The sequence below is a fragment of the Apaloderma vittatum genome, unplaced genomic scaffold (genome assembly GCF_000703405.1).
Source record: "Apaloderma vittatum isolate BGI_N311 unplaced genomic scaffold, ASM70340v1 scaffold7941, whole genome shotgun sequence".
NCBI classification, from domain to species: Eukaryota; Metazoa; Chordata; class Aves; order Trogoniformes; family Trogonidae; genus Apaloderma; species Apaloderma vittatum.
The window spans coordinates 2789-15711 of record NW_009697312.1 but is presented as its reverse complement, the minus strand read 5'-3'; the positions used below and the strand labels follow the sequence as shown (position 1 = coordinate 15711).

Below are 12923 nucleotides of genomic sequence, written 5' to 3'. Positions count from 1 at the left end.
AGCCATTCTGGGCAAGAAGTATTTAAGCTAACAAAGAAGAGCTTTTCTTTTTTTTCAAAAGAAAATTTCTCAGAGCCTTTATATGCACAGCAGTCTTAAATGGAATTACAAATATGCCAAATTCAACAGGATATTTTAATGCCACTTTCCTACTGCCACTTTTCTATTCGGTATCTACACTGGGCCTACCATGGTTCTTGGTAAGCCAGGGGTTACAATCAAAGCCACAGATGCAGTTGTGACACCAATCAGAAAGAATCCATTTCCAGATTGCTCACTTGAAGGAAATTCACACCAACCAGAGCCTAGTTTCTTCCATTGCTACTCTTGGTGGATAGCACAATAACTTCCAGCCCATCAGCACATCAGACAGATACAAACTAGAATCACTCTGTGGCCTGAGGTGGTGACCACACGTTAGCCAAAAACTTAAACGTCGGAGCACGCAGGAGAGCTACTGCCACGTTCCGTTCCCAGGAGTCTTGTCAGATGGAGACACTCAAAATTCTTCTTCTTCAACAGCAAAGTTATTTTGCTTCTTCCGAACGTTCCAGTGTAAACACTCAGCCAAGCTTTCAAACCAGTCGCTCACGGGGTCTCGGAAACAGATCGAAGGAAGGGGATAGCAAGAGGTAGTGATGCTAATACTGCAACAACACAGGAACACCCCAGTCAGACAAGGGCAATGAAGAACAATGTGTTTCAAAAGTACAGCTTCTGGCTGGCTAACACGGTGCGACCTGTGCTCAGCTAACGGGGTCAAACAGCCAGTTTCCATCACCAACCAACAACCAAGTCTGCACATTCATCTAAATGGCGTGAACACAGGGCTCAGGACTGGTAACAGAAGCACCGTGCACGGCGTTCTTTGACACAGGGACAATATCCAACGCGCTCCGTGACGTCCTGCAGGCTTTTGCAGCTCTTCACATCGACAACCCAGGGACAAAGGGCAATGCAAGTCGCCACCTTGGCCTTCGAGTTTCAAATTTGAACTATGGGCAATAGCACTAAGAAGTGCAGCATCTAACAAAGGGCCAAAGCGCGTGTTTGAATCCTTCCTAGTCTCCTGATCTCTTTTATAGATCTTTCAACCTCAGAGGAAATGCACACAGTTCAAGATGGAGTGTCATGCCAGCTATACATTTTCCTTCCCACTAATTTACATGGACCAAGAAAAAAAACAAAACCCAAGACATCCTGAGTGGCAAGTCTATCACTCACATATCCCACAGTTGCCTTAAACGATCTCCCCTTAGGATAACCCCCACATTTTGCACAGAAACACTGAGGAAACTGCACGCTCTGCGTTCTGCTCACTCAAGGCAACAGCATCGCGAGGGACCACAACCATTCACCAAGTTAACGCAGTTTAAACCACATGACACCATCCAGAGCTCCTGCTTACACGCAACTCCTCTTGCTTTACATCTTCTCAAATTCCTAAGATTTATCTTTAAGTTAAATTTAGAGAATTTCCTAAAGACATGTCCACTCGCCTTGCCAAAGCATGCAATGTTGACACGCTTTTGCCTTAAATGTTTCACCTGCTTTCACAGGAAGATCTAAAAAATTCAAGTTAGAAATTAAATACTGTCAGCACAGTTTGTGCTGTAAAATCTGTTACGGTTTAAAAAAAGATTGTTTCTTCACTGCCAGCAACCCTTTCGATAGATGTTAGAGAATGAGAGAAGTGCATGAATCAGTATCTTCTATACCTATAGAGAGATGCTACAACTGAAAAAAAAAAGGCTTGACCTGTCTCCATGGCATATTTCCTGCCTCTTCCTTCCATCAAAGGAAACCCATGCTGTATTCCTGGCATCCGGGGAGAGCATGATCTGAAAAAGAAAAAAGAACTAAACTTCAGGTCCAAAACTTGCTTTTCAAGAGCAAGGAACAAACACCTCCTCCATCCTCCCTCTTACTACAGACTGAGAGCTGTGCCATGAATAAACATTCCACTTACAAGAAGGAGAAAGGGGTTCTTACACATGGCTATTCGTTAAAAATACACATTAACTAAGGCCATTTTATATTCAGGTATTATGTACCTTTTTTCCTGCAAGACGGCATTAACAAAAAATAATTCCCAAATTGCAGATAACTCAAATTTCTGCAACTTTTGTTGTTTCAGCCAGGAAAGTAGAATTTTTCATTCCCTTCAAACCACAGATTTAAACACACTTCAGACAAATTATGTAAAATTTTACTAGTTAGAATGCAAATGTAATTATTCCCTTTTGCAGAATGCTACACAATTACAATCCAGCAGGAAGCAGCATGACGTATTCTTCGAGTGGGTGACTATTTTAAACAAAGATGCATTCTTTGACCACACTTGATCTGCTCCTCCTACAAACGAAAGAGCACAGGAGATGCAGAGCATTTCCTAACCTCTTTGGCTTTGCTCGGGTTCACACGGTTATTACAAAAGTTTTTCACTTAGGAAGAGAAATAACAGAGCAGAAGCTGACCTTGAGTTCCACTCCAGCAGGAACAACAATAGGCCTGAAAGACAACGAGTGGGGGCAGATCGGGGTGATCATTATTGCAGGAACATTGGGATGAATCATAGAAGCTCCTGCAGCAGCCGCGTACGCGGTGCTACCAGTCGGCGTGGAGACAATGACTCCTGTGAAAGGACCAGAAACGTCACCTACATCAGTGTTACAATCGCTGGGTTATTTCAGAAGACGACTACGAAATAGCACTGCTAGGACAACGAAGCAGAGAATGCATCAACTTGTGTTTCATCAAAGAACTGCAGTTGAATATACAAAAAGCCAGAAACTCTTCTAATCCCGGCACAACACGTTCATTCTACAGCTCCCTGCAAGTTGCACAAACTTCCAGATCTCAGGTTACGCAACTATGTAGGTGACATTCGTTTTTTTGAAGGGTAAGGACTTTAAAGATGAGCTTCTCTATTTCACGAGTTAAGATCTTAGGCCTTCAGCAAATCCCAGATATTCAAGCGAATTTTTTTTCAGAGCTATGTCTTGCCCTTAGCCTTAACATATCATACCCAGAGAAACTGCCACCTGCCTTCCAAGTCCATAAACAAAGCTTACAGCACCTTAACGCTTTGTTGTGGAACGCGTTAGTTACCAGTGAGCAAACATACCCATTCTTTGCACACTGATGTTTGCTGTCAGCAGTGGACTGAAGCCTGGGATTTTGTTTCCAAGTGAGGAAAGTAAAACAGCAAGTCTACACACGAGCTGACAAGCAGTTTAACTCCAGAAGCAGACTCACCATCTCCTTGCACCGTTGTTATCAGGTGTCCATCTAGAAAGACATCTACGTTGGAAAGGTAAGAGGAGGGACCACGATCCACTACAACTTCATTTAGGACCTGCCATGACATCAAATGTTACATCAGTCTGTGACTGCCAGCTTGCCGGTGTACGAAATGACAAGCTGAAACACGCTTTCCAGAGCTCTGAAAAACTGTTGATGCGGTACCTGCCAAATTACTCTTTACAGTTCTGTCTTATCAAGTGCCAGCTCAGGTTTTTAGATGTTACAAATTACTTCCAGAGGCTGGTTACTAAAAATGCGCAGGCTTTTTCTTGACACTTATACAAGTCTTTGGGATATCCCGTTTTAGAACGACTACTTTGTTTTCAAAACAGGAGAGAAATATTACTACGGGAAAGTGCAATGTTAGCACTTAGGGCTGCAGAAAGTACGGAGGTACCCCACCTCCCCAGCACTTAGTGCACACGCTGTGAACGAGAGCAATCGGGACTGGCTCACACTCCCGGGCTAACGTCAGGAAACTAACGAAAAAGGGAAAGTTACAACAGCACATTAATCCTTTTGCGTGTTTTGCCCTCTGACCTGGTATTGCATTATTTGCTTGCCCACTTCTTTCTCTATATTTGTAGACACTACTCCATTTTCTTCTATCCCGTTCTGTACCGTCATTTTCTCTCTGTGCTCTTTTACTACTTTCACTTTCAGTCTGCTCCGCAGAACAAGCGCCGCGTTGCCTAGAAGTGAAATGCAGGAGAAAGTACACAAAAATGATATGCTGCCACAGTAAATAAAGCCCTGCAACCACTAGCAAACTGTACAAGACGCCATCCATCTACTGCCCGTGCTTTCCACGTCCCCAGCTTCATTCCCAAGGTAATTGCCCACATTTGGTTCAAGCTCAAAACTCGTTTTTAGAAGCAGTGAGCAAAACTCATGGAAAATTTGAACACGGTCCCTCCTTGCTCCCCTTCCTCATGAGGTGAAAAAAGAATTTAAGTTTTATATGGACATTATCAAGATTGCAAAACACCATTAGGCTCATGTGATCTCTACTACGACAAAAGCTAAGCTCAAAGAAAATCAGAGCATTAGAAACACCTACTGAAAGACAACATTTCAGCAACATGACTATTTTATACATCTCTTCAGGAATCTACGTTGGATGCAATTCAAATAACCTCACATTGAAGAAACAAAGCATTTCTTTCCTCAAATATCTTACTTGCCTGACTCGCCAGTGTTTAAGCATCGCACTTAGAGAAACAAGACCACCACGGACTTCAGAGCTACACTCTATTTGTATCTTTGTCTGTAATTTCATAAATATTCTGCATCATCTTTTACTCGTTTACTCCACGCAGGACAAAGTTATTTCTTAGCCATTTTCTTTTACATAACAGCACAGAAAGCAGCACTCAGCGGGTCAATGCAAGGCAGTACTTAAGTTACTTTAGCACACATTTCTTGGGACTCGATCTTACGGGACAATCTAAACGAGTTAAGAACATTTACTGGTCTTGGAAAAAGCTACAGCAAATGTAACAAAAAGAAACACCACACCTCGTCCCCTTAAATTTACCTTCTATAACCTGAGTGACTTGGGACTGAAAATTCTCAAAATTAAATGGAGTAAGAAATCCAAGGGATCCCAGATGAAAAGCCATAACTGGAGGTACACTACCCTATCAATAAAGAAAAAAATTTAAAAGCTACTGAATAAAAGCAATTAATACTTCAACTAATTGCCTGTAAATATTTTGACTATTGATGTAACTTCAACCGTGCATAATAAAAACAACACATTACACACGCTATTTTCAGAAGGCATAGGGTAAAATAGGCTTGATAAAAAAAAGGAACGAACAGCAAAGGACAAAGGCTGTCCTCAGCAACAAAGGAAAGAAAGAAAACCGACAACCTTCAAATACTTCAAAAAGAAAAGAGGTCTTTAAATCTATTTCCCATAAAACCAACCTGGAAAAGTGAAGAAGCATAAAGTAAGGTCCCGTCTCCTCCCAGGCATATGATAAAGTCTATCTGATTGGAGATATCATCATAATCTAGAAGCAACATTGAAACAGAGGTTTGGAATTGAGTTGGATAGTTAAGTTCCCGACACAAACCACGTGCAGCGTGCCAGCGTTCACCCCCGAACACAAAAACACAACTAAGGTGCGACAACGGCCGCTCGCACAAGACATGTTGGTGTCACAAGCCTGAGCCAAGGACTAAGGAAATGCCAAGAGAAAGAAGCTTCAACCTCACCCTCAGGGAATCAGTACCGTACCTTCTCTGAAGGTGCAGAATTTCTTCTTCACTGGTCCGAAATTATCGTCGTTAGCTATAGCAGGGTCTTCCAATACTTTTTTTTCTACATATACTATCATATTGTTCTCCTTAAGAAAGGTAAGATAAGCTTGTTAATACGCTCTTCAGATGATGAAGTATTTGACCCTCCCCATAATTTGCAATAATTTAAAAGGTGTAAATATTTTTCAGAAGCAGTCTGCATCTGTTGGTTGTGGATTTTATTTTTTAAAGCGTGATCTAATTCTCATGAGAATTTTGCAGCACGCACAGACCATCTACTGAATTAAACTAAACTTTGGAATATAGATTACACGACACAGTAACCTTGCTTTTTGTTCAAGGCTTAAAGCTTTTCATATCCACTCCCTGTAGCATTGCAAGCAGAACGAAGGAAAGTTTTGGCATCACTTTTTATTTTAGTAAGCTCTGCACTTCAAGTACTTAAGCTCTGAGCTTAAGCTCTGAAACAAGTTTAACTCCTTCCAGCGGCAAAGGATAAAATGATCTGCTTGCACTGTGCAGTTCTGCACATTCCACATTCAACAGAATCAGTAACTGAAAACGGTTTAGATGTAAACTTTTTAATTAAGGTAAAAAAATTGAATTTGCATTTCACTACCTCAGTAAGATAAACACAAAGCTCTTTAAAAGGCTGCAGCAGACTGGCATCACGTATCTTTTTAATAACAAGGACGCTCTTGGGAGGTTTGTTCCATGTCAACCGCTGGCTGGCTGGATCCTGAATGTGCCTGGAGAACAGAAATAAAAAGACTTCATTTTGTTTGCCAACATTCTGGTCTGTTAAGATGATATCCTTAATCAGAAGAAAAAAAAACACCTAGAGAAACCATCCCCCTCATCCAGAGGATAAGGCTGTCTTCTAAAGCTGCCAAAGAGCTAAAGACTGCAGCTCTGCTTTTCACTTAATAAACCCAGAACTAACACGGGCTTCATTCTGGCAGAAGAACATCTGCCTACTTCAACTGTACTCACCAATTCCACGCAGTTCTACTAGATGAAAGATTATTCATAACATGCTTCAAGATCTTCATGTTTCTTTCCAGGAGTCAGGCAAATGCAACGGCTCCAAAAAAACCCAAACCAAACAGGCTGGGACTTTTATCTCTTAGTAAAAAACTGACACCTCAAAAGAGAACATCTTTCTTAGAAATTTTTTTTCTCCCAGTTAAGTATTTCAATCAGTCCCAATAAAAAGTTGTGAAGCTTTATATAAAAAATCTGCATAAAATGTTTATCACAGATTTTCAGTGGCAAAATTTCATAAGAAAAATCTTATTTCAAGAAAGAATTTAAAACAAGGTATTCGACCTCCCCTCTCCTCAATGACACAAGCACCTGATTCTTTTTGTCAGTTCATCTGCTCATCCCCTGTACCAGCCCTGGGAAAGCAGGTTTTTCAATACAATCACCAACACCAGCACTTAGAGAGACACCGAGACCTTTCGCTAACTTCTGCCTGTCCATAAAAACTCTGCTGTTAAGAAATTCTCTCCAGCGAAAAGAGTTTAACAATTTTACCAACTGTAGAAAATCAAAACCCCAAGTAAAAAAAAAAGTTTTGCTCGTTTTTAGAAGCCACAGTGAAAACTTCACGTATGTTAAGACCACAAAATTACAATTTGGTCTTCAAATAGTCCTTTCCCCCAGCCACCCGGGCAGGCTCTTTTCTCCCCAGCTATTCCCAGCTCCGCACACATGCTCCTTCCCCCGGCAAGCCGTGTGTGGCGCGATGATTTTATGGTCCCGGGCTGGCCCACCCCCGGGGAGGAGCGCGTAAACACACACCTCGAGCTGGGTTTTTGGCTGAACCCCTGCGCTCCCAGCCACCGGCTTTGGAACCCACGGAAAGAATGAGGAAGCTGAGAGTTACTGTACACGGCAAGATTTCCGCCACGCCTTTGCAGAAAAAGTTCGCCTGCCACCAACCTGTTTTGAGGCAGACTATGACTATTTCAGTGAAGACTCAGGCAGATAAATGCTTATTTCGAAAACCTGACTTTTAACTGAAAGAACAAGGAAGTAAAACTTTCTAAAGGCACAAAAATAGGGACGACTAGCTGGTCTACTAACAGTAGAACCCTGACATTCCTTGTTTGACTAAGTCAAAATGCCATTTACTAGGTACACAATACACGGTGTAAAAATCAACACTTTTATACCACAAAATTCTACATGTCTTCGAGCCCAGCAACTTATCTTTCAAAATTAAAAAGTTTATATGTCTTCTAAGCAGAAACCAACCCTTGCTCTCACATTAAATTTATCAGCAGGGTCCAAAAGCAAACTTGCCTTGATGATGTTCATACACTCAAAGTAACATAGATCAAATAAAAAAATTAAAGCTACTAGTGGAAACATACAATATCAAGACAGAGAGAAGGCTTTCTTTAGGTTTCACACCCCACAGAACAATTTCTCCTCCTTTTCCTTGTGTTCTCCATAAAAATTCCTGTTCCTCTATCATTCAGAAACACTGCTCTTCAGGTATTTCAAGCTGAATAGACCAAATGCTACCGATTTCTTGGCAGCAGAAACACCAGTTACCTGCTGTAGTCCCTTGGGAGAAGAAACTCCAGTGACATTCCAGCCCATGGTAAACTTTTCAACCCGCAGACCAAGCTAACGCACACCTAAAGGGGGTTTTACTCGAGAACACGGTTTGGCAGCGTTACCCATTCTCCTCTCAGACTGACTTTTTAAAAGGTCACTGTGTGTTAAAAACAGCAGGCACCAAGCTGGCAATGCAGGCACCGAGCTGGCAATCGAGCAACGCAAAAATCTCTAAACACCAGGTAAAACGCAGACAATGTTGGTGAGGGGATGAAGAGCAGAAAATCAAACGTTTTTCCTTCACACAGAACAGGTACTCACATAATCGTTTTAGGATTTTGCAGCATGCAGGCCTTTGGTCCAAACGTGGTCACTGGGCATGGTCCATGCAACGAACGAGTTCTCCTACAATATACGTATAAAAATAAAAATAATCAATACCTTGCACAAAGGAACATCGCAGCTTCAAAGAACATATGGTCGAGATTTCTGAAGCTGGTTCTGTGAATTCACATCAAGCCTGCAAAGCTTTTATTTACTCTCAACTCCTCTGGACACTACAATACCAAACAGCACATATGTGTTTCTGAAACGAAATGTACAGATAAAACCCAAATTATAAAAATGTGAACCATTTTCAACATCTCACTACAGTGCAAAGGAAAACTCCTAAGTTTAAGAAATAAAGTACAGATGATTCCTGTTTCAGAATTAGCTACGTAATTCTTACATATTAAAAAAAAACTTTGATTTTTTAAAAAGCTGGAACAATAAGGCATTTAAATAACTGAAGGACACATTTTTTCAACTTCTCGATTTGTTGTAATCCTAAATAATAGGCAACATGCTAATATAAACAAGTATTTAACACTTTAAATCCTCAACCAGGTACTTGAGTAGCACCTAACTGAAAATTTTAGATTTTGTAGGAAGTTATTAAATAACGACGAGAAATTACCAAATGAGAGACTTGTGGCAACACTCAAACGAAACTCAAACTATCTCTGTAATAGCAAGAGAGTAGCAGTGTTCACTTTTTACTAGGTAATTCAGCAGCCTCACAACCTTCGCTTAACAAGCGTGCCTGATCGACTCAGTAATCAAGACAGGGCTTTTGTTTCTATAGTACAAGCACTTTCTCTTCCGCATAGATAACCACTTTCTCTCGGCAGGCATTTCTTCTAACAGTGAGCAAGCACACCACTACGCCTGCAAACAAAAAATAAGTCCAAGACTGTTGTTCACAGACCACGCTCTCACCAAAACGCCCGATGAGGACGGCTGGGTGTGTGTCACGGGGATGGGTCAAGGATTAATCTGCACTAATCTGCAATCCTGACAAGTATTTATGACAAAATCTCCAACTCCAAGGTAACGTCCTCCGATTTTTTTGCCATGGTCAAGTCACAGCAACGATGTCCCGATCTTTTAAACACTTTGTTGTTTAAATCTCTGCACCTGACAAATAAAACGCAAATCCTTCAGTTCTAAGCTATACAGAGATACGTACCTGCAGTACCTGGCCTTAGCTTTGAATAGGTAGGGAGAAAAGTTATTTTTTTTCCCTTTTTTTAATCTAATAATAGCTAATATCATCTTTCTCTTCAAATAAACAGAAGCTCCGAAACATTACTTATCCTCAGCCTTAAACCCCACCCTGAGCACAGGATTACTCCTAACTCTGGGACGAGATTAAGTGGAGCAAGCCAGAACTGTTCTGCTTCACCTCCCACCCACCTCCTTGTGCAAATCTGCAAACGGGAGCAAAACTTACTCAAGCCCTGTCGCTGTTGAAACATTATGTAAACGCTGTTAGAATTATTCCAGCAAAAAGAAGCAGAAAATGTGCTTTTCCTGTGCTTAAAACAATTAAGCCAGGGACTGGTAATTACCCTCTTGGCTGGCATTACCCGATCTCTGCCTTCTCTCGCCTGTATCATCAAGTAGCTGGGACCAACCTGACGACTCACTCTTAGCACTAAAAAACCCTCAGAAATCTAATAAAAATCAAAACCAGACAACAGGTTAAAAAGATATCATTAAGGAAAAACAACAGCAACACCTTATTTGTTCCATGTCTATTAAAATATGCACATGTGAGATTTGAATTTCAACAATGAAAACGAGTATTTAACTTCCTATATCCACCATACAGAAGGGATTTTTTTTTTCCAAATAATTTTTCCCCTGTGAAAGTCCAGGCATGACTACTCTAGTCAGATAAGTGCTTTATAAAGCTTACTTATTTATATTAGAACAGAAAAACGAGCGAGGACTGACTAAATTAGAGATTATCATATGTACACACGTGTGTAAAGGAATGGTAAATCCCTGTCTCCTTGTGAACAATTCCACGTGAAATCAGGACAGTTAAATAACACTCTGGCAACACCACCTCCCAGTTCTTGCTCCACTCAAGCTTCTCCCAAACAACCACCTTTATCCACACCACTCCCAGCGACTGGCTAAACTCTGCTCCTGCAAGAGGCATTAAATATCCACGTCTGACCTTCGCGACACCGAGATTAAGTTCTCTCTGCAAGCTCTAAGTAACGTCTGGTCTACGTTTCGGTTGAGATTTTCCTTTATTAGTACTCTATCTATGCACTATTCAAACAACAGAAAGCAAAATGTTCGAGTTAACAGAATTTCAAGTTGTTTGTAGTAACGCCGTCTTTGCTTAGCACGAACAGCAGTGCACTGGAAATCATACATTTTTTGTGAAAATATACTTGTTAGTTCAAAGCAGATGGGCAACAACTTCAATCTGAATACTACACAGCAAGGCTGACACCACTGTTTGACATTCTGCGAAACGCCTCGTGGCAATTTTGCACTAAATTGAAGATAGGCAGTGAATGAATGCAGAGCATCTTAAAGAAAAAAAAGCCTCTTAAACAGTAATTCCAATGCAAAGCCACAACGGGCAGAGTCTACAAAGACCACTGCTAGTTCAAAAAAAAAAAGCAGGAGGGTTTTAGCTAGAAGATAATACATAACAATTTAGACCATATTGTCTTTCTGACTGAAACCTGTGCTCCTGAAGGTTTAAGTGGAGAAGGCAAACCCCTCCTTTCACAGCGCACTTTCAACGTCAAGTCCTACATGTGGACTTTGACACACAACGCAGTCGCTAGAGCAGTCTGAGCGTGAACATTTTCCAAAACCGTTCACGTATGCCGACCTTCCCATGTGCAAAGCAAGTATTTTCCTACCCTTTTAGCCTCTGCAGACAAAGGCTTTTAATCCTGCCTCCCTGCCCCACAAAGCTTCCCCCTGTGATCTTCAGCCTCACCCATCCATGCTCTGCCTCGCAAGAGCTCTCCTACCAGCACAGCAGTAACTCTGGACGAGAATTTCAGCTCTTGAGAAACTCCTCCATGATTCTGTCGGTGCTTTTATAGAGGGTCACAACGTAAGGAAGGCAAAGCTCTGCCGTGCTCCCCACGAGAGCGAGGCACACAGCTACGACAGCGCTCTGAGCGGTGTGTACGATGGGTCCAAAGATCACAAAACCAAAAGTTCTGTTCAAGCTGCCCACATGACGAGAGCCTCGCAACCAGGTTAGAATTTGGCTCAGAGGGAAAACGGGCATTTCTCACCGCTGCGAAACAATCCGAAAGCACAAACTTACTCGGTGCTGCCTCGCATTACCACGTAGCCTAAATATTCATGTCGGCTTTTAACACGCAGCGCTAGAGCTCCAGAGAGAGCATTTGTAGACGTTTGCAGCGGCGTCTCCACTGCTGATTGACTCTTTTTGGAGGCTACGATCTGTACAGATAACTGCTTTGACAGCCGTGCCATTTTGATTACGGGTCTGCCCCTAGCCTACCCCCACCTTGAACTTCCTGCCTTCACTTTGGACTAATAACCTTTCAAAGTGCATTTTAAGAAGTCCTTAAAAGCAACTTCTCGAGCAAGAGCTAAAGTTCTGCCTACTAACTAACCATCTGGAACCAAGCACAGAACTGTTCTCCCTCTCTAGGACCACAAAGCACTGTTTTTATTTCTGTTCATTATCACTTCTCACAGCTTCAAGACTATGGCTGTATGAAAAAAGGAGCAAAAATTAAAATCTAGATGACCTTTTTTTTTAAAAAAAAAATTTAATTTATTTCTCTTAAAGACAGCAACAATAGGAAGAACGAAGAGCCATACCGGAATTCTTTGGTGCTTCCTAAGGCTGGTGAAGCAGACAAACTTCGTGACTTAGCTCGTCCCCGGCTAGTATTGCTCCACTCCTCATCGTCATGACAAGCTGAGCAATGATAAGCAGAATCTGAGCTCCCATCGGCCTTACTGGCACACAGTTTTTCTCGATTCATCTCCATACTGGAAGTGAAGGAACCTCAGTGAGAGAGAAATTCAATTCCTGTGGAAAAACACCAGGAGAAAGGAAATAGGGGGAAGAGAGAAGAAAAAAATCTCAGTGTTAGCAAAGCTGGCAGAGTAAGAATTAAACACTGAGTTTATACATTTCAGTAAACACTTCTCTAAAGCCTCTGGGCAATTGGTAAGTTCTCTGAGGTAATCAGAAGACACTGGAAGGGAAAACAATCAGAATTAAAATACCCGTGTTCCCAGATTAAAAATAGGCTCAATGCAAAGTCACTTCAAGACCGGAGTCATTGTCCTGAAAGACAGATTCACATCTCCAGTTATATACGAGATAAAATAACTTTACTTTAGATCCTGAAGAGGAAGAAAAGGTCTAAGAATTTGCCAAGGAATCGGAAAAAAAGCACCTCAAAATCCCAAGTTGGAGGACGGTACCA

At 41.6% G+C, this 12923-nt stretch overlaps 1 protein-coding gene across 1 annotated transcript; it reads right to left on the bottom strand.

Moving 5' to 3' along the window:
- Positions 1-354: 354 nt before the first annotated feature.
- NADK (NAD kinase) lies at positions 355-12479 on the bottom strand. The gene is made up of 11 exons (XM_009877581.1): positions 12307-12479; positions 8467-8550; positions 6194-6323; positions 5552-5657; positions 5239-5324; positions 4844-4946; positions 3847-3998; positions 3259-3358; positions 2478-2635; positions 1759-1841; positions 355-647 (listed from the first exon to the last, which is right to left on the bottom strand). Exons 1-11 carry the CDS (start codon positions 12477-12479, stop codon positions 500-502), a joined length of 1323 nt encoding a protein of 440 aa, XP_009875883.1. The 3' UTR covers positions 355-499.
- Positions 12480-12923: the final 444 nt, after the last annotated feature.

Bases quoted from the DNA above. Each gene is read 5' to 3' on its own strand.
- NADK (XM_009877581.1), bottom strand. From the start codon at position 12,479: ATGGAGATGAATCGAGAAAAACTGTGTGCCAGTAAGGCCGATGGGAGC. The intron at 5,325-5,551 runs GTACGGTACTGA...TGTTGCTTCTAG, and splicing joins ATTCTGCACCTTCAGAGAAG to ATTATGATGATATCTCCAAT. The intron at 3,999-4,843 runs GTAAATTTAAGG...TTTCACTTCTAG, and splicing joins AGTCACTCAGGTTATAGAAG to GCAACGCGGCGCTTGTTCTG.